General features: G+C 40.7%; 2 protein-coding genes across 3 annotated transcripts in view; one reads left to right on the top strand and one right to left on the bottom strand.

Moving 5' to 3' along the window:
• Window positions 1-1,617: 1,617 nt before the first annotated feature.
• Window positions 1,618-15,668, bottom strand: gpr108 (G protein-coupled receptor 108). Of its 2 annotated transcripts, XM_033624714.2 has the most exons (19): window positions 15,309-15,668; window positions 14,438-14,557; window positions 11,101-11,151; window positions 10,788-10,879; window positions 10,622-10,692; window positions 10,200-10,420; window positions 10,052-10,120; window positions 9,857-9,958; window positions 9,646-9,779; window positions 7,369-7,444; window positions 7,147-7,220; window positions 6,942-7,059; window positions 6,729-6,859; window positions 6,123-6,166; window positions 4,621-4,659; window positions 3,939-3,988; window positions 3,361-3,444; window positions 2,769-2,890; window positions 1,805-2,070 (listed from the first exon to the last, which is right to left on the bottom strand). In XM_033624714.2, exons 1-19 carry the CDS (start codon window positions 15,402-15,404, stop codon window positions 1,983-1,985), a joined length of 1,782 nt encoding a protein of 593 aa, XP_033480605.2. In that variant the 5' UTR covers window positions 15,405-15,668; the 3' UTR covers window positions 1,805-1,982. The 2 variants fall into 2 exon arrangements, with proteins under 2 accessions (XP_033480606.2, XP_033480605.2); XM_033624715.2 differs by lacking the exon at window positions 4,621-4,659 and having other exon boundaries at window positions 1,618-2,070.
• A 4,793-nt stretch (window positions 15,669-20,461) lies between these two features.
• LOC117255747 (BCL11 transcription factor A-like) overlaps window positions 20,462-27,114 on the top strand; it is a 40,109-nt gene continuing 33,456 nt past the window's right edge. Inside the window, exons 1-2 of the mRNA XM_033624909.2 lie at window positions 20,462-21,084; window positions 23,770-24,162. Of these exons, the coding sequence (XP_033480800.1) occupies window positions 21,030-21,084; window positions 23,770-24,162 (448 nt within the window). The 5' untranslated portion in view covers window positions 20,462-21,029. The remainder of the gene's footprint in view (window positions 21,085-23,769; window positions 24,163-27,114) is intronic.

Below are 27,114 nucleotides of genomic sequence, written 5' to 3'. Positions count from 1 at the left end.
AAAAAAGCATTGCGGAGCATTGTTCCTGTGGGCTCCGGACAGCTGTGCTTGCCTGAGAAGGACTAAATGCACAAACCCGCCATTTTTAAATATCTCATGGAGAGAGACTCACTGCAGCCTGTTCTGTTAGTGCTGGATGGAGCACCGAGTGACAACAACCCCGCCGACATTTAAGAGTACTGTTTGTGGTGGAAACTCTAGGGTCTAGGTACCATGTCTGAAGGGTTACTGTTGGTTCCAAAGGTACCATACTGACAGCATTTGGTGGAAACGGGGCTTTTGACTGCCCTTCTTTTATATATGCCCTGTCTTTATAGAAATGGATTATTAATTCTTTAATGACAACTTTAAAAAAGTGCTTCAAAACATAGACATAACAGCTTCATTTGAGACCTTTCCAGAACACAAGCTTTATTGTGAAAATTCACACAGACATCAAACTGTCCTCTGTAACAAGCACAAAACCTTCTCTGCTCAACTTGTGTACTGACTGTTACCTCCTGTGTTCGTACCAGGAGACAAATTAACAGTCTGTAATCACAGTGTAGCTCCTTCATACCTGTACAGGAGTGTCTGTGGTTAAATCTCAGTAGTCTGTCCTTAATTCCTCGCATGTACTCCTGCCCTCCTTCTATTACAGGAATCAACCCATCCCATTTAAAATGAACCACCTGAATCACTGTCTATAAAGCCTCTACACAGTTCTTACGACGTGTTATGTGTCTCCTTTTATATCAACAGTCTCTGTAAATTATTTACAAATGGCCATCTAACCTGCCCGGCTGCACACGTTTTTTCTCATCTTTCACCAATAAGTCATCAATAATTAATAAAATAAGCTTCACATCAAGAGCAAGAAGGTAAAACCAAAAGCAGACAAATTCAAATATGATCCGTTAGGTCACCTCTCTGCCTAGATTGGCACAGTGTGGCCAAATGAGGGAAAAACAAAAAACAAAAAACAAAACCCAAGGCCGTCGTTGAACGTAATCAGGGCCACTGCTCTAGTTATCTGAGAGACTGATTCATCAACCTCTTTGTTCATTAAGAGCTTCACGTGTCACCATCTAGGGCTGATTTCACAGAGATGTGAGTTGACCTCAACCACTAAAGCACTAAATTACAGCAGCAGTCCATGTGACGGACTGGGAGGAACTCTTACCTCTCCAACATAAACAATAATACTGAAATATAACATTTCAATATGCAATAAGTAAATATATTGAAATATACAACCTCTTCCATATATTTCAATATATAAATCAATCCTATGGGAAAAAGTAACATAACTTGTACTGCATGGTGATGAAGTTGTATAAGGAGCGATGGGAACATTACTGACCCCTGAATCGTGGGAATAAGAAATAACGTGTTCAGATTGTTGCCTAAGTTTTAAATATATACTGATTAGCCTTTTTACCTGAGCAAGGGCCACTGTCTCCAAAGGGAAGAAAACGGTTGTGTCCAAATCTTGTGTTGTCTCACATTCACACATACGTGTACTCACATCACCCACAAAAAGGTACAACTAAGAGGCTCGCAGAAGTACCGTATTAAATAGCCAATATAAATGCACCCAAAAGCAAGTCTTTCTCTAAAATGATAATTATCTTTGGAGAGAGAGAGAGAGAGAGAGAGAGAGAGAGAGAGAGAGAGAAGTGAAAACTAAAGAACATCAGAGCTCCTTTCCGTGTCTCCACCCATCATCCATGTGGCAAAGACTCGTCTCCATCTGAAACCCTTCAGAGTTTCTGGGTGGAGTGTTCAGAGGAATTGGAGAGCGTCCAACAAAGTTAGTCTTTAATTTTTTTTTTTTTTTTGCATAGCCAGACAGTGGACACGACCACTGCAACCACTCTACGAGTCTCGAAAGGAATGCTGTCACTGGGGGTGGGGAGCCTTGGTCCATGTGCACCCCTTTGTACCGGCTGGCATGGGGAAGTTTAGTGGATCCTCCGACCCCCAAAGATGCAGCTTCCTGCTCACAAGGTGGACTCTTTCTGGCGCTCGCGTCCGTTACACGTCTTCTTGACTTTGGAAATTCCCTCCAGTGCACCTGACTCAGTCACACTGCAAACAGAGAGAAACACAGAGGAGCAACAGCACTTCAGTTAGAGAGCCTTTTAACTTTCATCAAACTTTGTTCCTGATTGATGTAAACTAAAAAAAGCTGGCTTTATTCTCATGGGCGAATTCAAAGAAGGGCTGCGTGGCTTTAGTGGCCGCTAAATCTGTACACAAAGTCATTCTCAAAGCACCTTTACGGGGTGAAAATGCACCTCTACTGAAATGAGCTTCATTGCAAAAACGGTCCGAAACACAAAGATCAGCACACACAGTCACATGCAGCTATGGTGAATTTATTAGCGCCTTCAGAAAGCTGGTGGTAACTAAAGCGTCATCACCATCTTCTTTTAGTCTATAGTTGCGCTTTTGAAGGCACCAACTTCTTTGACAGACTGGAATATTAAATCCCAATTTCAGTTTCTCGCTGTTATGTTTGTAATCCTTTGCCTGATTTTTTTTTTAGGAATGCTTCTGCATTGTCAGTGGTCAGGACCCAGTACCTACGGTGCCTATGCTACTAGAGAAAAATCAGTATGGTCCAATTCTCAAACTTTTGCCATCACCTTGGTACCTAAGTATTTGCTCTTGTGACCCTAATCATGACACAGCCTATGCTGACAATGTGTAAGACATGTAGTGCCATGAGCCTGCTAATAATGTGAGAAAATACTGAGCAAAATCAGTGTAGGGTGCTTGCTTACACTTCATCCGCCTCTACATCCTCCTCATCCTGGGGAAGCTGGAGGTAGGGGTTGTTGGATGCTGGTCTGAACTTGTAGCCCGTCAACACGAAGAAGATCAGAGTAGACACCTCCACCAGAAACTGAAGAAACATGAGAGTGTGTGCTCAAAGTTGACCTGCAGCTCAACAGTTGCTTCTAGCTAACAGCCTCTAGCTCTGCCAAGATAAACAAATTTCTTCCCAACCATGCAAACAAGCTTCATATTACTGGCATCGGACCAGTCAAACAACAATATCTAAGTCCATGTGCTGTTATTCATTCTTAAAGTCGATGTACAAAAGGTTGAATGATTCAATCAATACAACATTCTCTCCTTCCAGTAATCCTAATACCCTCCCTCTGGTGTTCTTGTCTATTTGCTGAATAATAAATGGCACTGAGTATGTGTTTGCAAACATCCTACTGGCATACATCCAAGTAAAACCTCCAGCCAATTATGCCTAGTCATCGCTGAGTCAGTGTAAGATAAAAGATTCCTCTGACCTTTTACAAACAAGTGCTCATTAAAGTAATAAAGTCAAATTGCTATTCAACATTGTTGTCGCCTTACCTCGTAGCACCACTGCCACTGGAAAGGCATAGTGACCTTGAGCAGGATGGCTATGATCCTTGTGAAGTAGATATAACACACAATCTAAAAAGATGAACACAGAATTACAAAAAATGACATTAAGATGACAGCTGGGTGGTTAAACTAACACAGTTTTTATCTAAACTGAATCTTTTACTCAAGATTAGTAAAACTTGTCTTGTGACAAAGAACAATGGTGCACATTGTCTAAATGGTCAAACAGTACGTGGGGTTGTTTGTAAAGCAGTTGTGGCTCTGCAGCAGTGACTCTGCTGAATGAGAATCCTGGTGTGGCCCTGCCAAACACTGTGACTCAGTATAATTCATTGTACAGCTGAAGGATGATGCTAATCAGATAATAAACATGTCTGATTAAGAAATATTCAAACATCATCAGCAACATCAACAACTTGCAAGCTTATCAAGCTATCAGTACTGTGCTTGGAAATTTCAATTTCACTGACAATCTAATAACGGTCAGCTCTTGTGGACGCATGGAAAGATGGATGGATGAGGATGAAAGAGGAGAAATACTGCCGAGCTGAATGCCTTCTTACCATAACGTAATAATGCCGGAAGAGCTTGAGCTTCTCCAAATTCATTGCAGCTGAAACAGACAAGGACACAATTTAATTAAAAACAGAACAAAAACACAAACGTCTCAGTGTTAGGCAGGAATGCGTTAGTTATATTACTTTTGCCTGTAATTATTAGGGTAACAAATTACTAGTAGAATTTTAGTTATAATATCACACTTAAAGAGAACAAAAGGACATGCACATCCTAGAAAAGACTTAGCCTAGGTGCTGGACCACAAAGAGGCATCAATGTAGAAAAAGTTGAGTCCGCACACTAGATACAGCTCCAAAGATTTAATGTGAATATCACCACATGTGACGTTTCGGGCACAGGCCCTTCATCAGACATGAAACTGGTACAAATCAGGTGATCCCTGACATTGTTTTAAGCAGGTGTGTCTATTTACCAGTTTCATATCTGATGAAGGGCCTGTGCCCGAAACGTCACATGTGGTGATATTCACATTAAATCTTTGGAGCTGTATCTAGTGTGCGGACTCAACTTTTTCTCTATAATATTACACTTACTCAAAACCTTTACTCTTGTTGCCCTACTGATTTGAGATAATAACAATTGAGCACATCCCTGGGTTCATTTTCGTAATCGTCGCATATGCAAGTCACAAAGCAGCAAGCTAGCTTGGAAGACAGAAACTCTTACATTCAGCAGCTGGTAATACTCCCATGACTTTGACATTTTCTGGAGGAAAGATGAAGAACACTGTTGTTCCAGGTAGCGGTACTAAGACTCTTTCCACTGTGAAAAACACAACCTTAAACCTCCTGAAACACCGACTGTACTTGCCAGCAAAACAACGTGAAGCGCATGGAAATACACCCACCAAAGGTGAGCCCTCTGCAGCCAAGGAAGATGGCTGTAGTCCTACGCTAACTAAAAAACAAACCTGGATTTTAATCATGAAAACAAGGCTACTAGCAACAAAGAACTAATGGAGCTTGTGGCTGGATATGTGGTGGATTAAATGTTTCCTCTCTCCACGACTGACGCGCCGTCTCTCAGACAGTTCCTTGAGAAAACACAAGGGGTGTAACACGTATGCATACTGAACCCTTCCATACAGAGCGTTTGGTTCAGAACGCATTTCAAACCGAACAATAAGCTGAACTATTCTACTACATTTGGAAATATACAGCTTAAACTATGTTTAACAAAACGTTTTCATTGCCACTATGCTCAACAAGGCAGCCCACATGGAGCGGGCGACATGCTGTCTGCCCCTCTCACCTCCAAACCAAAACATTGTGCTCCAGAGCCGCTGTGTGGCTATTGCCTCTCGTTTAGCAGGCTAACACTATCACAACGCACACACCTTCAGAATTGAGCAGTAACTGCTGGCGGATGTAACTGTTGGATGCAACAACCTTGCAGCCAACACACAGTAGGCAATAGAAACGACAGATACTACGCCCTCTAACATCGGCAGTGACATACTTTTTATATAGTAGGGAGGGGGTTATGTTCAGGATGGCTCTACTGCGTAAACGAACATGCTTTTAAGCTTGGCCAAAAAACACAGAAATGGACACAGAAATGGTGAGAAAAAGTTTACTAGTCAAACTCCACCATTCAGTGCTACACAATTCTCAAGTATAATGTGTTCAGAGAGAAATCATTGATTATGCTTTACCAGACTTGCACGAGCCCATTTCAGTCAGACCCTAATTCCTGCTGTGTTGAAAAAAATACAACTCCCAAAAGCCTAAATTATGTTAGTTTTTATACATTCAAATTTTTTTAAATTAAGGACATTCCTCTGGCATTTCTACATGTTGTACTGAAAACATACCAAACCGTGACACCACTGTATCGTATCCAACCAAACTGGGAATTTTGTGAACCATCACACCCCTGGAAAATACCGGTCACAGGCAAACAAAGACTTCCAGGTAAAAAATTATTTGCAAGCTATCTAGCCTTAGCTGCACTTAGAGGAGACTGCCTTGACATTCACACAAAGATGCACATGCAATGTCTGAATTTTGAGTAGAAAAGATAATGGAAAAGTAATATAACATGCACTGTAACAAACTACTGTTGTCGGGGTGTAGTAAGAAAAAGTAATAATATTATTTTTTAAAGGTTTACGAGTAATGAGTAATACAGCCCAACACGTTTGGGCTGAAACTGATCAGAATTCTCACCTTTGCCGTCGGTGCTAGAAGCCTCCTGTAGGTGACGGATGGACCTACAAAGACAGGTATGTTTGAAAACAACAAATACATCTGCACACAGCCTGAACATGTTATTTAACATTATGGGTTAACTCACATGCACGGCTCATGTAACACTTATTAGATGAATTTTTCATGATAAAAAAATCAATCAGTGTTTCTGTAATTGTAAACTTGAGATTCTGGACTACAAACTGAAAATGTACGTTGTTTTAATTGCTATTCATGATGTAGGTCGGCTGAGAAGAAGGGAACTTACATCATGGCTTGACTTAGCTCTGACTGGCTGGTGGGGGCCGCTCATCCAGCCCACCACCATCACGCCTGCTTTCCAACATTATCTCCTGGTAACCTTGCCTCTTTCCTGCTGCTGTCAGTTACTTAAATTGACTCATATTTCTACAACATGCAGGGCCCAGTTTAACCACTAGATCCTCTCATCATAACTAGCTTCTGTGGAAACAGCCAACTGCGTATGCATCATTCCCAAAACTAGTCTTAATTCAATTTCTCAATGGATTTTTTAAAATGGAAAATGTAACTGATACAAATTAGTCAGACTGCACACACACTTACCAGACAACAGGGAAAAGGATGGCTCCGCAGCAGATGAGGTCGACCAGGAAGAGAATCTCCTTCCACAGATAATATTCACTGGAGCCTTCCTCTGTAGACTCGATGATGATGTAGGCGACATTAGCCAGGACCTGAAGAACGACGAGGGAGTGGGTCACCAAAACATATTCACTGAATGTTGACAATCACATGCTGTTTCTCGTGCACACACACCTGCAGAGGGATGACAATCATGAAGATCTTCTTTTCCTTGTCAGACAGGATGTATTTCACAAAAGCCCAGCCGGTGCCGATCAGTGCCAGTGTGATGAACAGCAGCGCCCCCTTGAGCCTGGAATGTACATCAATATAAACTGTAAGAATTAAACACAAAACAGAATCTTGAATAACTTTAATAATCTGGAGAAATGGTACTTACAGGTGTGTGATGTAATACATGACAGCCCAGCCTTCAATGGGATGCCCCTCAGTGTTGATGAAGTGGTAATTGATCTGAGAGAGAGAGACAAAGAATCCAGGTGTGTTGTGAGCACAGTGAGCAGTGCAGGCAGAACAGACAGACATAGCAATAAAAGCCAAACACAAAGATGAGATACTACAGTGGTGAGAACAGTCTGCTCTGTGATGCTGGCGTACTTACACTATGGAAAACCAATGATGTGGACTTGGTAAAGGCCAGTGCTGCCATCAGCCAGTGGATCTTAAACACGCTGTACCTGTAAAATAGCACATAGGGGCAGAGGTTAAAATATTTTATATAGTAGTACATCGGTACCACTACACAGTGATCATTCACACAGCTCAAGTTTTGGCATGTTCCTTTGTTTTGGGGTACAAGTACTTTAGTTTAGTTTATGTACAGAAAATACAGGGGATAAAAATTAAAAGTTAAACCATTGTGCAGGACAGGTTAGACACCAAAAATGGTCCATGAAGATACCTCCTTTATTAAATAACAACAATCATACATAAAAAGAAAGGGGTAAAAACTAAGATTGCATAATCGAATAAAAGTTCCAGACTAAGAAGCAGGGGTGTGCCACATCATCTCGTTCACAATAATACCAGTATATTTTTTATTATCATATGAAAAATTCATATCATGATACTCCTGATATTTCGGGCTGTTGACATATGGCAGCATTACCTGGCAACAACAAGCATGGCTGAAAGCGATATTATTAGCGATCCATAGTGGTTCCAAAAAGAGGAGAAGCTCCAGTAGTGTTGAATAAACTGTGGCATCGTTAGGCTAGGCGTCTCTAATGTTTTATGAACAGCCCCGGACTTCTCAGACTCTTTAAGCGAGTTACCGCGAGTTACCCTCTCTGCAGAGGAACTCATTCAGCGGCTCCTCTGGCAGCAGCACAGCATCTATTCCTCTCCTCTCTCGCCGTGTGCACACAGGAGTCGGTGTCATCAATTCATTTGTCACAAACTTTTGTAATGTAAACCTACATGGCGCTTGCGGCTTGACAAAGACCTACATATATGTGAATGTGCCATAGTTGTGGTATCATAACAGCCTGTCACAGGTTACAGCGTGATGATTAGAGGAGAAATGGCAGAGCATAAAGGTTCAGGTGAAAAAAAAACCCAACTCAGCCATTTAGGATTTTACTAAAAAAAAAAAAAAAAGAAATCACCTGCTGATTTATATATATAGATCCCAGGGGTCATTTTTTTGTATTTGGGAGCTGTTTAAATGTGTAATTTGTGGTAGATATTATTTTGTTGAACTATTAATATTGTTACAGAATCTGAATGTCACTCTGAGTTACAGTTGTTGTTCACAAACTAAAGAAATGAGAGATTATTTTTCTTTACTTTTTAATGAATATTTAAAGTAAACTGTAAAACTAAATCACTGATTTTGTTGCAATTCTATTTTCTTAAATGAATAATAAAATAATAAGATTTATATATATATTTTTTTCTAACTTGTCAAATCATCAAGAATATTGTTATCACAAAAATACCCTGAAATATTGTGATGTTATTTTAGGGCCATATCACCCAACCCTACTAAGAAGTATTACAAAATTGTTAAAGATGTACAATTTACAGCAACAACAAAAAACACAAACAAATTACATAAACCAATGAAGTGTTAAGATGTTTTCTCAATGATAATAATGTACATGATGATTGTAGACATGGAAGCAGGTTGTTCCAAAGAGATGGTCCTCTGTATTTTAGAATTATTTGGTATAATTATTATGAGAATGAGATTATACTGCAAGAATTATGTGAGAATTTGTAAATTGATGTTTTGATATAGTTTTGCTGTTGTTAAATGTTCCCGTTACTTTAATTCATCAGTAGTTTTTTCAATTTCTGGATTCTTTGTTAACCAGAGGCATGTGAGAAAAACATTCTTACAGAATTTAATGTAACATGGGGTAAGTAATTAATAGGTAATTGATACACAAGTGGTGATTTGGGGGTGAAGTATTACTTTAAGTGTCCATCTAGCGTCTTTATCAGGTCAATTTTTTTTATTTGTCTGATATTTTGGTTTATGACCAAAAACCTATAAAACTAATGACATTCTCATCACGTTCGGTGCCAATAAGCAAATACTGGCATGTTAACAAGATAGTAAAATGATAATCAGTATACCCGCTATATCTGGGAGTCCGCGTCGTCATTGTGAGCATGTTAGTATACTGCTGTTAGCATTCAGCTCAAAGCAACACTGAGCCTCAGCACAGCTTCACTGAGCCACTGTGGCTGCAGACTCTTAGTGTAGTTACAATGCTGGTGTTGTAACAGCTTAACAGGATATTAACATTACCCAGCAAACAGCCCTCAAGACTCTACAAAGTGATGTGGCATCTTTAAATAACGGAAACTGCAAGATTCTGTTACACAATACTGTAAGCTTTCATGTCAGTGTGCCTGCATGCATGTGTACCTGTGCTTCATGAGTGTGTACACCCAGATCATGGCAGCGGTGAAGAAGACTCCGGCCATACCGATGTAAAGGCGAGACAAAGGAATTTCTGCTGCAGACAGGTAGCCACCTGGATTCTCCTCTATCACTTCCACCTGCAGGGGATACATTCAGGTTAAACACATGTACACACCTGAGCATGCACGTATGAACACAAACACACTTGACTTACGGCAAATGAGTAGGGTAGCTTGATTCCTTGCACCCTGTTCTGACAGTAGTGGAACTTGAGGCTGTACAGACCCTCCGCCAGCATCCCCACCACCATGTGGAACTGTGGAAGAGGGACGGAAAAAATGCCACACGACAGTCAACAACATCAAACACTATTCACATCACGAATAATAGTAAAGAAAGATGTGCTTACTTTGAATTTGTATGAACCTGTGTCCTTATCTTTGTCCAGAGCTAGAGTAAACTGGGTGTTCTTCCCCAGCTAGAAGCAAACACAGATTAGAAACTGATGTTTAAGAATATATCACAGAAACAGAAAAAGGCACACAAACACCTTTTACCTGGAATTCCTTCTCATCCTTTTCAGTAGCTTCTACTGAAGGCTTTGGCTTTGCTTCTGTCTCAACTTCTTCCTTTGCAACCGCAGGTTTATTTTCCATTTCAACAGCCTTCTTGTCAGCCTTCTTGTCTGTCTGACCTGCATTGTTTTCTCCATTTGTTGTCTGTTTATCCCCGGGTTTAACAGCAGTATTAGCAAGAGCTTGCCTGGCTTTCCTCTGGCCTATAGGAAACACATAGAGGTACAACACACACAATGCTACCCGTCACATTCTTTGGTGGTACAATTGAGCTATTTTCAAATTCTCACAGGATATTTCAAAGTTAAGTCAGTTTAAAATGATTCATTCTGGTGCTTAAATATGAAAGAGAAGCAAAACGCTGAATGATTTTGTGAGAGATGTAAAGTGTGAGCGGCACTGACCTTTAGGCGATTCACCCTTTGGCTTTGCTCGCAAGATGTTGTCTTGATCACCCATAGCTCTCACATTGACACTACACAAACACACATTACATAGTCACCCTTCACGTTAGGCTGTCAGGACACAGTAATACAGACTTTGTGAACACTGGTGCTGAGACATACACACCTGAGGGTGCTGATATCGATGAGAAAAAGGATGAGAGGCTCGTTGTTGGTCAGCTTTGTGAGAGTCAGTGGGCATGTCTCGGTCTCTTCCGCCTCCAGGAACAAAAAGAAAAGTCAAATAATCAAATCTGAACCACCAACTGCACATTTCACGACTAAGCCTGCCCTTGAAATACCAATAATTTTAAGCATCAGTATCTTACATTAGTTGAATTCATAACATAGGACAGCACTATAGCATGACTACTTAAAGCAAGTCTGGAAATAACCATGTGCAATATTCTACAGAAATGTTTATGGCTGGATGTACTCACAGTGTAGGACAAGACTCCATTCACACGTGACCTTGAGAGGCTGAAACCAATCTAAAGAGAGTGTTATAAATGTGGTCATTCAGTGGGTCAAAAGCACATGATGTCCAGTATACAGTATTTCACCGTGTCATCATTCAGCACTTCATATCTTATAACTCTGGCTCCATTTAAAGGAACAGTTTGGATTTTCTGAAGTGGGGTTTTATGCAATACTTATCCATAGTTAGTGTATTACATTAAGTTGATGTCAGCCGGCATGCCTCCAGTTTGGAGAAACAGGCTGGAGTCTGACACAGAAGCAAAGCCACGTAGTGCTTTGGATTAGGGGCCGGCAATAAAGCATGTTTCAGCCACCTTAAAAAAAAAATTATATCATCAACAGTTTAGGTTTTTGCTATACTGAGAAGATTTTCACTGCCGCTTTTGACGGGGCCGATGTCAACATCTTTAGTTCTCCATCTATGCCCAACCAGACTCCATGGAGAAAAACAGTAATTTTAGCTCACTGAACATTAGAGCTGCTGGTCTACCCCTGCCTTGATCATTTAGTCTGTTGGTGTTATTGTGTGACTTTGGTGAATCCAAACTAACCCTTTAACCAAAGTCACACAATAACACAAACAAAACAACAGTTCAAGGCAGCAGTAGACCAGCAGCTCCTGTGTTCAGCAATGTTAAATCACAGTTTTTCTGAATGGAGTCTGGCTTTGAAAAGAGCAATATACCAGCTTCAATTTTGTATCACGTATCACTGTCTGATGGTGAGGTAAAGCAGTGACAATACTCTCAATACAGCATACACTTAAACTGATACTGACTTTTTAGGATGGGAATTTATTTTTGGTGGCTAAAAAATGTTTTGTAGCTGACCCCCGTCCACAGCAGGACATAGCTTAGCTTTCATGTCAGACTCTTGCCTGCTTCCCCGAACTAGGGGAGTGCCAGCTGACATCTACTATGTAATATACTGTCTATGGATAAGTACCCCATACAACTCCACTGAAGAAGATCTGAACCATCCCTTTAAGAGCTCCCAATGTTTTCCGGCAACATCCAATGGCCAAAGTAAAATCAGCAGTCAAAACACTACGGGTGAAAGCAGTCAGCCCATAAGCAAGAATGCAAATTAGTTCACTGCTCTGTGATTCTTGTGTTGAGTTGGCCTGATGTTTCACTGCTGCTGAAAACAATCACTCTACTAAACTGACCGCCCACAGTGCACTTTGAATACTCAAGGCAGAAACTGTCTTAATCTGAAATGGAGGTTATATCACTTTTTCAACTTAAAAATAGCACAGCTAAGTGATAATTGATATGTGCCTTTTGACATTAACATTTGATGAATAACAGCAATGTTCATAAAGGGAAGGGCTGGCTGGGCGATACATATATAATACATATATACACTATATTTTCATCTGATCTATTATTTGTCTTGGGCATTATATTCACATTACTGATAACTGTTTATCAAAAAATTTCATTGTCTAAATATTTTGTGAAAGCACCAATACTCAGCCCTACAATACTGTTGTAATATTGACAGAGATTAAATATCCAGATATTTGATTTTCTCCATACCAGCCTGCCCTAATAAAGGGTATAAAGTATAACAAACAAGAATGTCAATCCAAGGAGCTCTTTATCTTAACTATACAACCTATTATCACTGTACTAAAAAAAGATTTGTCTGAAATATTCATTTTAAATCAACTTAACTGCTGAAAATTAACCAAATTATTCTCATCAAATACTCCTTAATATTCTTCAAAAAAAGCAATGTTGCTACATGACAGTGTTCTACGACTTTGTCAACCATTCAGTTCCCTCCATTCACACCTCACTCCCCCATGTTTGGAGAAACAATCCATAATTTTGATGTGATGATGAGTCTGAACATTGATGAGTCTCAAGAAATGCCCTGCATATCAAACTGCAGACTATTTTACTGTCATGTTTTATTACTTCTTGGTGACAACTTGTTAAGAGATTTATTTTCCTTGCGCAGTTAGCAACATTGCCTGACAACATTAGCAGCGTTTTAAATTGATTGGGCAGTTGTCTTTATCCTCCTGCCAGCCATCAACTCAATCTATTAAGTATTTAGGAAACAGGGCTCAACAATTGAAGATTGCCTGAATGCCCCGGGGTGAGTAACATGCCATGTCAGGCTGGTAAATCTAGCAAAACACTTGCCTGATTGGGCAAGTGATAAAAAAGGAATTAAACACATTATTTTATTTGGAGCTACTGATGGAAATAGCTAATTAATAAGCCATCTCGCTTCATCTCACTTTTATTGTGCAGTTTCAGCAAGACTGAGAGCAAGGCGGATAAAACAGGGCTGTTTTTAAAAGGCACGTAAGGTTTCCAAAAAATGTGATTAGAGTGCCACAACAAGAACCATCTCACTTGCATGGCAGTTAATAAATAAAACAATTTGTACAGGGGCACGTACAAATTGATTGGGTGAGCAGATTTCTGATCCACTTTCCTGCCTAGTCATTAAAAAAGGAAAAAAAAAAAAAAAAAAAAAGGCATCCACATTGAACCCTGAGTAAATATTTGGAGCATGTTATACCTTTGACAGTGGACAGTAAAACAGTAACGGGATTTACTGCACCAGGATGATGAATGTGGGATGGACTCAAAAGCATGCATGGTCTTGGTAATATATAATATGTATTATAACTTAAATACAAACTGCAAACATTTGGATATATGTCAAACATTATCCCAGCACACTGTATACACTATCATATCCACCTACCTCATGTATATAATTCAACCTGTAACATATATCATTCTATACATTTCTATATATGTATATATGTGCGTAGCAGTCAGTGTTTATGGTAGTCAAGTGGTTATGTTACCTAGTTCAGCTATGCTGTCAGTGTTTTTAGCTATACGTCTATTCTGTGTATGTGCATCGAGAGCAACAAAAAAACTGATTCAAATTATTGCATGTGCACATACTCGGCCAATAGAGCTGGTTCTGATTCTGAAGAGAGAAAAATGTCACGTTGAGTGACAGTGTGGCTTTTTGATGTGTATTTGAACAAAAGGGAGCTCTACGGCACTCAGCATATGATCAATTCATCACTGGTTTGTGTGTTTGCACAGGATTCATCATAAGATAATTAGAGAATAACACCAGCCGTGTCTTTTATAACAAATATAAATGCATCTCAGCTTGCATTTCTTCCTTTTCATTTATTCAGTAAAAAACGTTATGAAAAAATGGTTGCACCTGTTGAAAAGTTCAAGTAGGCCACGTAAAACAAACACTCACACACACACACACACACACACATAAAAAACAAACAGCTCTTACAGGGTAGAGGCTGTAATTCACCGGCTGCTCTGGGAGGCGCAGAGAAAGCAGGTTGACATCCAGAGTCCCATTGGCATAGAAACCAAAATTGTTGAGATCGACGGCAAACCGAGTTTCATTCTGGGAGGGAGAACAAATAAAAAGTGTCAGAGATGAGCTGTTGTAGAGGGGATAATTTTGGGAAAGGCGAGGCAAGGCAGCTGTATTTGTATAGCACAGTCTGTACACAGAGCAATTCAAAGTGCTTTACAGAGCAATAACATATAAAACATGATAAAGGATAGATTTGCAATAAAAGAATTAAGAGAGAAGATATAAATGGTAAGGTAAATTTGATGACTTTATATGCTGCTGGTAGCTTAACATGTAACCTATTACATTATATTATATATTATAGATATGTATAAGTGGGATTATTATCTATTAATAATCTAAGCCTGTAAATTAACTTGTCAGATAAATGTAATGGTGTAAAAACTACAATATTTACCTGCAAAATATAGTGGCATTGTAGTATAAAGTAACAGAAAAACGAAGTACTCGAGTGAAGTACAAGTACCCTAAAGTTGTACTTAAGAGCAGTACTTGAGTAACGTTAAATGTATCGTTAACGGCACTAACTTCACATTCCACCACTGCTGGGAGATGAGCTCATATGCCTGTCATCATCTTCATAAGTCACATTTTTAATACTTTACATAATTACCAAGTGTTTACACTGTCACAACAACACGGCACCACATTTGACTCACCGTCTGTCAGGGCTAATTAAAGCGTACTAGCTAGCTACTAAAACGCCGTCGGGAGGACAACAACTAGCGTAGCTACTAGCTAGCTAGCATGGCTCCATTTTGCGAGATAGGCACCTTACCTTTAAAGTGAGCTTGTGTATCCTCGCTTTGCACCCAGCCAGCAGCAGTGCGAGTAAATATCCAGCCACAACACAACCTCTATGCGCCACAGCCATCGTCAACTTCCTAACGGTAACCAGCTGCTAACGTTAGCAAGCGACAATCTTGCCAGATGGCTAAACGGTAGCTAGCTATCAGTCCCAACAGTATACGCGGCGAATTACAGCGATGTTAATCCTTAAATACAGTGGAACGGCTCCTTAACTGGGTCGTTAATGGTCAAATCCGAACCATTAATGTTATGTTTTCTGGTTCTTTTGTGCTTTCATCGCGGTAACAGTAACAGCTAGCCTGTTGGTCTCGCTTCCTGGTGTCGAATCAAGGACAAAACATTACGCAAGGTAAGGACAAGTTCGTCAGCTGTTGAAGGCTGTCACGCGGAACACAGCCGTTAGTACGATTCAAAGGGTGATACCGTGTAGACAAATATACGAAAGAAGGATAAATATAATTCATAAAAGTTCTCTACACGAACTACACATTATCTCGTGTTATTTAGCTGTCAAAAATCGCTTTGTTCCACTTCGCTGTCACGGGTCTGACTACACCTTCAGCTAGTTGTCCTAGATTTGGTCATGTCCGGTGAACGGCTGGAAGTGTCACGTGACGATCCTCCACGTCGGATGTCTCCGGGTCGAGACAAGTGTCGCATTACCGCCCCTACTGGAGTTAAAATGGTTAACACCCAACTCTGAAATCTATCCATAAATAAATATATAAGTAATAATATATAAATATTTCTGAATATCTAAATAAATAAATAAATAATAATAATAATAATAATAACCTATTATTTTCTTGGACCTGGTCCCCATGATTTCCATCTTCGTGACTCCCCCCACACTGACCATACTCAGATTCTTTTCCACAGTTCATGCCAGTGCACATCTCATATCTACATTGACCACATATCCCCATAAGATGTCTACACACCAACAAGCTGTGTCCAAAATTTCCAATAGTGGCTGAAAATAGCTGAAAATACTTTGTCAGGCAGGATTATTGAGTCAAAATGCAACATAACAGATAATATTGCAAACCTTTCTCTGTCACTCATCTTGAACACTGCTTGATATGGAATCATGGGAGTGCCATGAAAAAGAACACATCTGTAAAAGTATAAGAAAATAAATGTGGAAATATAAAAAGGAATTAAAGCAAAAGCAACATGCAGTAATTAACATGACACTTCACTTTGGTGCCCCCTTTGGGTTGGGCTCAAAATGCTTTGATAGGCCTACTCCTCAACATTTAATAGTCAAAATAAAAGCACCAAGCTAATAAAAATGTGGTGAAACTTTTTAATTTAAAGAATATAATTTACAAGAAAAGCCCCAAGCCATTAAGTTAACCTTTTTCTTTTATTGTAAATCGATGGTGCGCCAGAATTTAAAGTTTTACTTTGGTGAACACTTTTACTTTGGTGAATTTGGTGAATTCCGGATCCGCTCTCTAGACCAGAACCAGAATCCAGACAAAATTCAGAGTGAATGGAAACCAGGCTCTTCCCCGTACGTGAAGAGCCTGGTGACACGAGGCTAACATGTAATGAAGATATCTAAGAAATTTATGATGATTCGACAAAACCAAAATGAGGCCAATTTGATGCGAAGCCACGCCCTTTGCAAACATTTCTTATTAATGATGGTGGCCATGTTTTTTGACCAGTCTTACTCATTTACAGTACAAATGTGTGTCTAAGTGAGTCCCGCGAGGCACTGTCCCAAATTTGATGTTGAATCAAACTAGAACGGTCTATTCATTGTATTGTTTTTCACATTATACAAATAAGTAAAAATATCCATCATGGCTGACTGTCATCGTGCAAGAGGCTTTTTTGTAGAGCACATTGAGCTGGATATGTGTGCCACATTTCAAGTCATTGGCGCTGACAATGTGAGGGGCGTGGCCTTTCCAAAATCACGTTTTTGGGCGTTAATTGCAGCGCCACCATGTGGCAGATTGGGGTCCTATTTCTCGGGTAACATTTGCATTTCCAGTTACTAGGCCAAGTTTCAAATATAAAAAGGAATTCATACAAATACAACATGCAGCAATTAATATGACACTTCACATCTTGGTTGGCCCCAGAATATTTGCTCTAAACTTGGTGAAATCCTGTACCACGGGTTTAGAGGAACACATTTGTGGTGTTTTTGGTGCCCCCTTTGGGTTGGGCTCAAAATGCTTTGATAGGCCTTCTCTCCAACATGCAACGAAGCTATCTACAGAGATTTATGATGATTCGACAAATCACTAATGAGTTATGACCAATTTAATGCAAAGCTGCCCTTTTAGCAAACATGCTGTTGACCAGCCTTACTCATTTATAGTAGGCTACAAATGTGTGTCTAAGTTAGTCCCGCAAGGCAGTGTCCCAAATTTGGTGTTGAATCAAATTAAAAAGGTCTATTCATTATAGTGTTCATTAGTGAGACTTTCCATAATGGCAGACTTTTATGGTCAAAGAGGCTTTTTTTAGGAACTAGGGAAGGGAGTTGGAAACTAGCAATAGCTATAATCTCTGTATGCGGAACATCAGTCAACATCAACTTGTTTGTAATGAGTGGAAGTGGTACTATGTTAATGTGTATTATCCCTATCAAATAAACTAAATAATAATAAAATAAATTTTGTAGAGCACACTGACAATGTGAGGGGCGTGGCCTTTCCAAAATCACGTTTTGGGGCGTTAATTACAGCGCCACCGTGTGGCAGATTGGAGTCATATTTCTTGGGAAACATTTGCAAATTATTTCCAGTTACTAGACAATAAAAACTAAAGTAATGGTCAGAGTTGTCACATTGAAATTTAAGATGTGTTGATGGATTCATGTTGTCACCTCATGCATTGAGCAACATAACAAGTAAACATTCCACCTTAAAGTTGCCAATAGTTGGCGCAGTAAATCATTTTTCTCAGACTGTAGCTGCTTTATAAATATATAAATAAATAAAAATATAAAGACATAAATTTGAAAATAAAAACAGTTAAACTTATTCTTATATATCTTATTATTTGTCTTTATTCTTTTATTTATTCAGATCATTCGTTTTTATGACACTTCCTATGATTCCACGATATAAATCACAGTTAAAAAACAAACAAGTTATATTCTATAAGGATATAAAATATAACAACACTATAACTGATTATTACAGTCCAGTGACTTTTCAGCAATGTCTCATTAATATCCCAGAGTGATGGAAACACTGAGATAGGCCAAGAAACAACATCTCCTTATATTCATTGAATATAAACTCAGGTGCATTATTATCATTTCTGAAGAAGCCTCTGCAGACATGGTTTGTGACAGTCCCACGGCAGGTGTCTGTATTGTACCTGTGCCACACACTGAGCCCAGTAGAGGGCAGCAAACACCACACAGTGATGCAGGCAGCGTTGTTCCAGACCTGAATGAGACCAGTGACACTTGTACTGAGCGGTAGGTAACTGATGTTACTCTGTTAATGTTACCAGCTGCTGTAAGTTACTCACTCTGGTTTAATGTCTGTGTTTATATTCAGAGCTGTAACACAGTGAGTTCATTGGGCCTGTGACTGAATTTCCTCTGTTCTTATCTCTTAGTTTCAGCAGCTCACACACAGTTAGGCCTACATGCGGCATATCTCCAGCCGTCAGTGCTGTCTGCAGCTCTGTCTGCAGCTCTGTCTGCTGTGAAGTTATTCCAGTACAAAAAAATCATTGTAAGGAAGACTCACCTGTCTGATGATTGCTTACTGATCAACACCCAGGAGCAAACGTTATTTCAATCACCTAATAAAACAGTCCTTTGCTTTTAAATCAAAAGACATTGGCTTCTAAATGTAGGCTTTATTTTTTATTAGTCTAATGAACCCACGATTGAATCATTTTATATTACACTGGTGTTAAGTTGATCTTCTTATCTCGGTATCTTTTATTTAGGCCATGCAAAGGCATGGGTTGTGTTTTGTCATTGAGAGGGCACGGACACATGTAACACAGAGGGTCTGGGGTTTCTCTATAAGGACATTCTCAGCATCAGACACTTGATTTCCTGCATTCTGGTTCATTTTAATGCACCAATTTGTGCCTTTTCTGCATCAGTGCACATGTTGAGGGGGATCTGTCCCCTGCTCCACCCCCCCCCCCCCTGAAATCTACACCCATGCACTTGTCTTAACATTTGCATTGTGCACAAAAAATATAGTTGATTAAAATAAGTTCACTTAGTAGCCTACAGATAGGGAAATCCTGTTAACAGCTCTTCTCATAGATCCCTTATAGAAACCTTTAATATAAAAAATTAAATATCTATCTATCTATCTATCTATATATAATATATAATGCAAAAAACACTGTAAAACACTAATAATAAAACAAAAAAAACAAAAGCAAATCTAGATATATAATACTATGTGTATATATATATATATATATATATATATATTAAAGCTTATATATATATATATATATATATATTTAATCTCAAAAATTAAACACATTTAATAAAAAAATGCAAAATACCCACTAAAACACAAAATGAATCTAAATAATCTAACTCTAAAACATAAAAACAAACATGATAAAAAACAAAATGTAAAATAAATAAATATAAAAGGATTAGGTTTATATATATATATATGTATCTTTCTCATAGATCCCTTATAGAAGGCTTTAATCTGAAAACCTAAATAAATTTCACAATTAAAAAAAAAAAAACATGCCAAAAAACCCACGCACTAAAAACACCCTGAAAACAAACAGTAAAAATTAGTAAAAACCAATACATTACATATATATATAAATTTTATTTTTTTATGTATATATATATATATATATATACATATATATGTACAGGGAAACAGTATAAACAGCTTTCTCACAGATCCCTAACAGAAAGCTTTAATCTCAAAAATGTATTTAATGCAATAAAAACATCTCACCTTAATGTAAAATTACAGTGGTTTACTGTCGACATTTACATAACACTTAATATTCATATCAACCTGGGAATGAACTCTAATTAATATGAATGGAGCAGTAAAGCAGAGTTTATCCTCCATCACATCCCTCCTTCACCAGGCTCTGTGCTCCATGCGCTCTCTCCTGCTCCTTCACTTCCTTGGATAACTCCACTCCTCTCTCTCTCTCTCTCTCTCTCTCTCTCTCTCTCTCTGTCTGTCTCTCTCTCTCTCTCTCTCTCTCTCTCTCTCTCTCTCTCTCTCTCTTAGCCCAGCCCCCTTGATCCCCTCTGTCCATTGGTGTCTTCAGGGTCTCTGTCTCCCCCTCCACCCTCCCTCCTTCCATAGGTAGTCCATAATGAGTGTCCATTGGTTTTTATTACGGCTTGTCCCCCTCCCACTGGCCGGCTTTGCCCTGCCCATGTTTTCTGTGTCTCAGTCCGTCCATCTCCTGACGTTCAAGTTCGCAGGAACGTCACGTCCGCACTTGAACTTGCAGCTCAGGGGGGTATCGCCGTACCCCCATCACTCTGTCTTTGCGAGAAAAGTCATGAAGAGGTCCGCACAGCCCGTAGCGCGCGACGCCTCACCCTCTGTGTGATCTGCACTTCATTTTTTCTTTTTTTTCCTATTTGGATGTCAGACGCATCAATGAAGATATTTCATTTGGAGTCTACCTTATAGGAACGGATTTCCCAATGTGAACTCAGCTGAAAAGCCGCCACTGAACCAACATGTCTCGCCGCAAGCAAGGCAAACCCCAGCACTTGAGCAAACGGGAGTTTTCGCGTAAGTGGAGATATTAATTTGACTTGATTTAGCTGTGTGTCCCTCTCAGAGAGCCACCTCTTGTTTCCTCACAGGGCAACTTCCTCGGGGAATTTCACTAGGTATGGACGCGGCCACGTACGGACACAGCGCGCTGTCCCGAGTGAAATTACAAACACATCCAAGACAACAGGCTGTGTTATATTGAGTATGGGATCCTCTGGTGGAAGTTTTGAAACAGCGTGACACACAGCTTCAACTTGTGTTGGTTAACTGTGTTGTATAACGCAGCCTTCAAGGTTTCTTTCGCCATTAAAGGGCATGCATGGGCTTTATGGCCAGAGACCTTTGCCTATATGAAAGCAGCCCGAGCCTCCCACTGCTGCCATTCCGCTCTTAAGTTTCCAGGTACAGCCTTTAAAGCTGCTCCACAATAACAACCCTCGCTCTTGTTTTTGTTGTTAGGATGTATTTACAGAGGTTTGAGCTGGTTTGGATACAGGGAAGTGGTGTTTACATACCCACTTGTCCACAGCGCAGAGACCTCGTGTGCGTTACAGGCGGAATATAGTTTGTGTGTCACATATTCCTCACAGCTGCTGTTCTAACATCACCTTTTCAACGCGCAGTTTCTTTATCTAGTGTCAATAACAGATGTGTGTTGTATAAATCCACGCTCATGTCCGTGCTTACTGTTTTACTAGTAGGGGCTTTTGCGCGCATGTGTTATAAAACTGCAGGGCATTGATTGAGATTGCATGATGATATTTTTCACGCTGTCGAGACGCGTTTTGATTTGCAGGACATGTATTTCCCAATATCCATTTGATAACAGCAGGAACTGCTTTATCATTTCACTCTTATATGTCAGTGAATGTGGAGACGTCTCCAAATATACAGATATAATTTCAGCTCCAAGTGGAGATCAGGAGGCGGTGGAGTTCTTTTGTACTTTATTTATTTTTATCATAAATTTGTCTCTGCATGCTGTTCCCATTTCGGTTAAAACCAATTACGCTCTGGCAACATGAACGCCTTCATTTGAGAGCTAATTGTCAGAGGGTTTGCCAGTGGGGGGCGCAATGTGATTGTAGTCCATGTGGGCCACTTCTGAACTTGAACTTGATCCACTTTATCCCCGTGCTGCTTGACCAAGCGCACGCAGAGGATCGTTTCAGCAGAAATAAGTGATTGTGTATTTAATGCTCCTTGTGCTGCTCATGTGTAGTTTCTGAAAGGACGGAAAGGGAAAGTGAAATATGCAGAAATATTCAGAGAGAATGCAGATGTAAAATGTTAAAGACAAGCACTTATGGGCATGTTTGCATGGAGCAATTAACAATAATTTACACATTAAAAAACAGACTTGATTTACCCTTGCAGAGGTTTCATGTAGCCTGATTAATTTCCATCTTCAGCTCTGACCCAGATCTTTTGAGTTCAGTCACATTTAGTTGGAAAAATATGTTTTATATCGTCACATTATTTATTTGAACAACAAAAAATTAAAACTTGAGAACCACGCCTTGTAAAATCTTGTCTTGGGGCCAATGTTGAGCTGTCACGTAGCAAAAAAGCACTTTATTACATATTAATACAGGCAGGAGAAATTTACCTACATGCTTTTATATATCTATTGTTTTTTACTCTGTTTTAACTTTAAAAAATCCCCTGCCTCATATGAAGTCACTGATCTGCTTTAATAATCAGGGAGCCATACAAATCTAAGAAGGAAAGCGACGAGACCTAATGATGCTCCAGATAGTGAAACAGACCTTCTCCTGTAGCCCAGCAGGAAACACTGGCCCACACTACTTTAAATTCTGCCGCATGCAGATGCCTGCAAAAAAGGATTATATTTTAGTTTTCAAAGTTATTCACATCACTCTTCGCGTGGCATCAAAATGAGATTATTTGGTTTGAAGAAAATCTTTCCACCTAACCCAGCCTCACACACCCCGCCTATGTCCATGGCATAAGCTGGTTAAGATAAGCTCCAGTAAAATAGGGGCAAATTCCCTCATCTTTAATGCAGTCGAACATACAGGTAACAGGGCCTATCTTGCATAGTCCCTCACCACCTCCTCGTCTGACCCGACACGGAATTAAAGGTTGAACCGGCGGCAATAATTCATCACATCTTATCTCAACATCCCAGTCGGGGCGCCCAATGTCGTTTACCGTGTGGCTAGATTACTTCTTTTAAAATGCTCTCTCTCTTCTCTCTTCTCTCTCTCTGCCGGTACTTCAGGGACCTACTCCACATCCAACCCCTCAATGTCTAACCTTGGTTCACGAGATCCCAGCACTTTTAACGAAATGGGGTCCAATCATCTTGAACTCAAATTAGAATCTATTTTTTGATTCTCAGAGGTGTTAGGTTCATTAAAAAAGCGAGATTGGCAGCACAATAAAGAGGGTCAAGCAACTTAATCGTTTGGCTGCTGCCTGCAAGCTGAACATGTCAGTCCTTATCGAAGCAGTCGGTGTACTCTTTCTTTCTTTCTTTCTTTCTTTCTTTCTTTATCTCTGTCTGTTAAAATATTTTTAAACACATTTTCCAGCCTGACCTTATTCCTGTTGATATCTTGTTGTAGCAATGAAACACTCAGTCTGCTTTCCAATGCCTCTCCTGACACACATCTGTTTACAAGCTCTACAGAATCCCTCTGAACTATATCTCACTATCTTCTCTTTCCCATCCAGCTGAGCCGCTGTCAGGTGTTTTACCAGAAGAAGACTCTCAGGACTCCCCCAGGCTGGGAGTGGCTCAGGGTGAGCCCCTAAAAGGGGACCAGGACCTGCTGACCTGCGGCCAGTGCCACTCCCGCTTCCCCCTGGCTGACATCCTGCTCTTCATCGAGCACAAACGGAGGCAGTGCCATGGGAGCCTCTGTATGGACAAACCCCTGGACAGGCCGCCGTCCTCCCCGCTCGCCTCGCCTCTCTCCACCTCCTCGTCGCACTCGCGGACCCACCATCAGCATCCACGGAGGGCGTGTCACCCAGTGGAGGTGGCCATTCAGGTGTCGCCGCGGGATGAGGATTGTTTATCTGCACCCTTGCAAGGAATAATCCCCAAGCAGGAGAATATCACAGGTAAACACATGTGGGAGATTAAAATGGCTGCCACACAAGAAATAAATGAATGAGCAGGAAAAACAAAAGTAGGAAGTGAGTCTGTAAGGTGTAATGGTGTGGAGTGGGTCTACACTTCCTGAGGTTCATAGAGAGTTTATTTCAAAAGGGAACAAATGCTTTCTTAGATTTCCTTTGGTTTTCGCCTCTGTTAGTAGAGATGCATCCAATCTGCATAACCAGAGTGTGAAATATCTGCTGCTGCATTTAGGAGCTGTGAATCTCCCTCAGTGAGCCACGAACCCACATGAAAACCATCCGAAGCTGAAAATGATTGTGAGGAACGGAAACGTTTGCTGATAGTGAGGAAGACACACACAGACAAAGAAGCAGATTATGAAAGGGAGAGAGCGAGAGAGACAAGAAAAGATGGATTTCTTTTGGTTTGTTGCTGCATCACAGATGTGCTCAGATCCTGTGGCCTCCACATTCTCTCTCATGTGGTGGTGAGAGATGTATCTGTATCCCTCCCTGGCTTATTACACCGCCATATCTCTCGTTCCCTCAAATATGCGCCTGCGAAGGCTCACTCTGATGCTAAAATTAAAAAGAGATAGAAAAGAATGTAATTATGCCAAACTGTCGAGCGTTTATTTGAGGAACCCTACAGCCACTAATTGTCAGTGTTTTTCTTGATTTGAGTAATTAAGGACTTCTTAAGGCGGCTTGTCGGTTTGTTGTTTGTCCACCGGGGCTGAATGAGGCTGTAGTGAGAACATGAGTGGCTGTGCAAACAAGCGTGGGTCCCTTATGACTGGTTTTACAGAGTGGGGTTTGATTTTGACCGGCCTATTTGAATGTTTATTCATTTCCTTTAACAGATCCGATATCGTGTGCCAGACTGGGATGATTGTCTGGGCAGATTTAATTTGAAACCAATTCAGGCTAAATGCGTGGAGAGCAGTACTCAATAATGTGCACTACTGTACCGTATTAGTCAGTGCTGCAGCTCGGCAGACGGCATTGTAAAGGGACTACTGTTATCTGTTGTTAGCTAGTCAGCCCACTGTCATACAGAATGACCACTGTTCATTAGTGTGCAGTTTGTTAAACATCTGCCCCGCGTATGAGCACACACACACACACACACACACACGCCTGTCCACTTCCAACATGCCTCTTGGCTCTGTCAGCTGTTCGAACATGCTTTTCTTTGCTCATTTAGTTCATCATGCAGTGGAGTTCACATGATATCATAAGGTCACTGGCATTGTGAGCTGAGCTTTATTTATAGGCCTAATGTCTCTTGGCGTTGTGTAATTCAGGCTTTTCTTGATGCTGTAACGAATAGATTAATTTGGTTGTATGTGGAGTGAGGCCGTGCCCTGCTGTGAAACCTCACCTGACTGTGTTATAACCCTGTTATAACATTTCTGTGTGTAAAACCTGGAAGAAGGGAAACATGAGCGTGTGAGGTCAGGACTGCAGATAAGGGGAAAAAAGGTAGATTTAGGGTGAAAAAGAAGACGCAGCCACTGTGCAGGACGGCGCACACATCAGTCACATATGCATTAAAGCAAGCCCCCGCCCACGCCTCCACCACCTCTGTTTTCTGCATCCAAGATTGATGGATACAGACTGGCAGTGCCAACGCACCACCCCGTGCCCCATATGCTAGCTGCCATGTTCCCTCACCCTGCTCAGTTAGACGCTGACACTGAGATGAGGCATCTCAATACATACTGTCCCTACACACTGTACCTCTGCCAGGCTGACTTCATGTCCAGTTTATTCCCGGGCTGTGTGTTATATGTTACACCCTTAAAGATTTACTGTATCCCGCTGCACTGCATACACTCAAATGAATGTGACCCCTCCACTCCCCACCCTCCTCCTGAAATGTCATTTGATGCAGATGGATTTCTGTATGGACAGCAGGGTATATAGGCGAGGGCTAGGTTTAGGAAAGAAGCTGCTGGACTAAAGGAGCTGACACCCAGGATGGTTGAACTTGGAGGTGGAGCAGAGGGGGGGCGGCGGTTGGGGGGCAGTTGTCAGTAATACACCCAGAGCTGGAGATGAGGCAGTGCCTCTCGGTCTCCGTCTTTGGGACAGCTGAGGCCGTCTGGGAGTCTCATGGCTGCAGCTGGGGCTGGGGTCTGCAGTCTGGAGCTCTGGGCCGTTAGGAGAGGGCAGAGCAGCCTGCGTGCCATCATTTGCATGATAAACAATTTAAGATATGCATAGGGACACCGTCGCTTGTCTCCAGATTATGGATGGCCCAGAAAAAGAGCAGATGACGGTTTCTCACACAAACTATGTGACCGCGGTGTCGTGTAAAACTGGATTTATGTCACAGGATAGAATCACTATTAAGCAAGCACGCTTGTTATTCCACGGATCGAATCATTATCAGTGCCATAAATGATTGTTTGGCATCCCTACATTAAGTAATTGGAAGATGAAAGATGCTTTTCATTGTAATGATTGAAGATGCACTCCTGCACTACTGTACACAGGCTTCATCACGTCCTGTACCATAATTAGTATTTTTACAAAATCGTCTCTCCTCACTACATTTTACGAGTGTGGTTCCACATTCTTGTGCTCGTATCGCCACATTACTGTGTCCTGTATTTAGCCATCCCAGCATTAGCACCTCTTGCATTCTCACCAGTGTAGCCATGTGTGTTAATGAGGCCATTGTAGCCGCTCAAATCGACCACTATCTCACACTTCTGCTGCCTCTTTCCAGCGCACTGCCTCCATTGTAACCTGGACTCTGAATCAATACTGAGTTAATTATGGCAGCCACCTTTCCCCCCTTTTTTCTCCATGAGGAGGAAAGCATTCTAACAACAGAGCGGTATTTCTTGTAACACCTTTTTGTGGCTGTAGCGTGTCTTCATGCAGCAGCTTGCCTGTCCTGTTTGTCCCTGTGTGTTGTGGAGACAAAGGTATTTAGCAGGCTCC

The sequence above is a fragment of the Epinephelus lanceolatus genome, chromosome 3 (assembly GCF_041903045.1).
Source record: "Epinephelus lanceolatus isolate andai-2023 chromosome 3, ASM4190304v1, whole genome shotgun sequence".
NCBI lineage: Eukaryota > Metazoa > Chordata > Actinopteri > Perciformes > Serranidae > Epinephelus > Epinephelus lanceolatus.
This window is presented reverse-complemented; position numbering and strand designations above follow the sequence as displayed.

Coding starts and splice junctions, on each gene's coding strand:
- gpr108 (XM_033624714.2), bottom strand. CDS start 15,404: ATGGCTGTGGCGCATAGAGGTTGTGTTGTGGCTGGATATTTACTCGCA. Junction 10,693..10,787: donor ATCGATATCAGCACCCTCAG/GTGTGTATGTCT, acceptor GTGTTTGTGTAG/TGTCAATGTGAGAGCTATGG. Junction 9,959..10,051: donor CAGGTTCATACAAATTCAAA/GTAAGCACATCT, acceptor CCTCTTCCACAG/TTCCACATGGTGGTGGGGAT.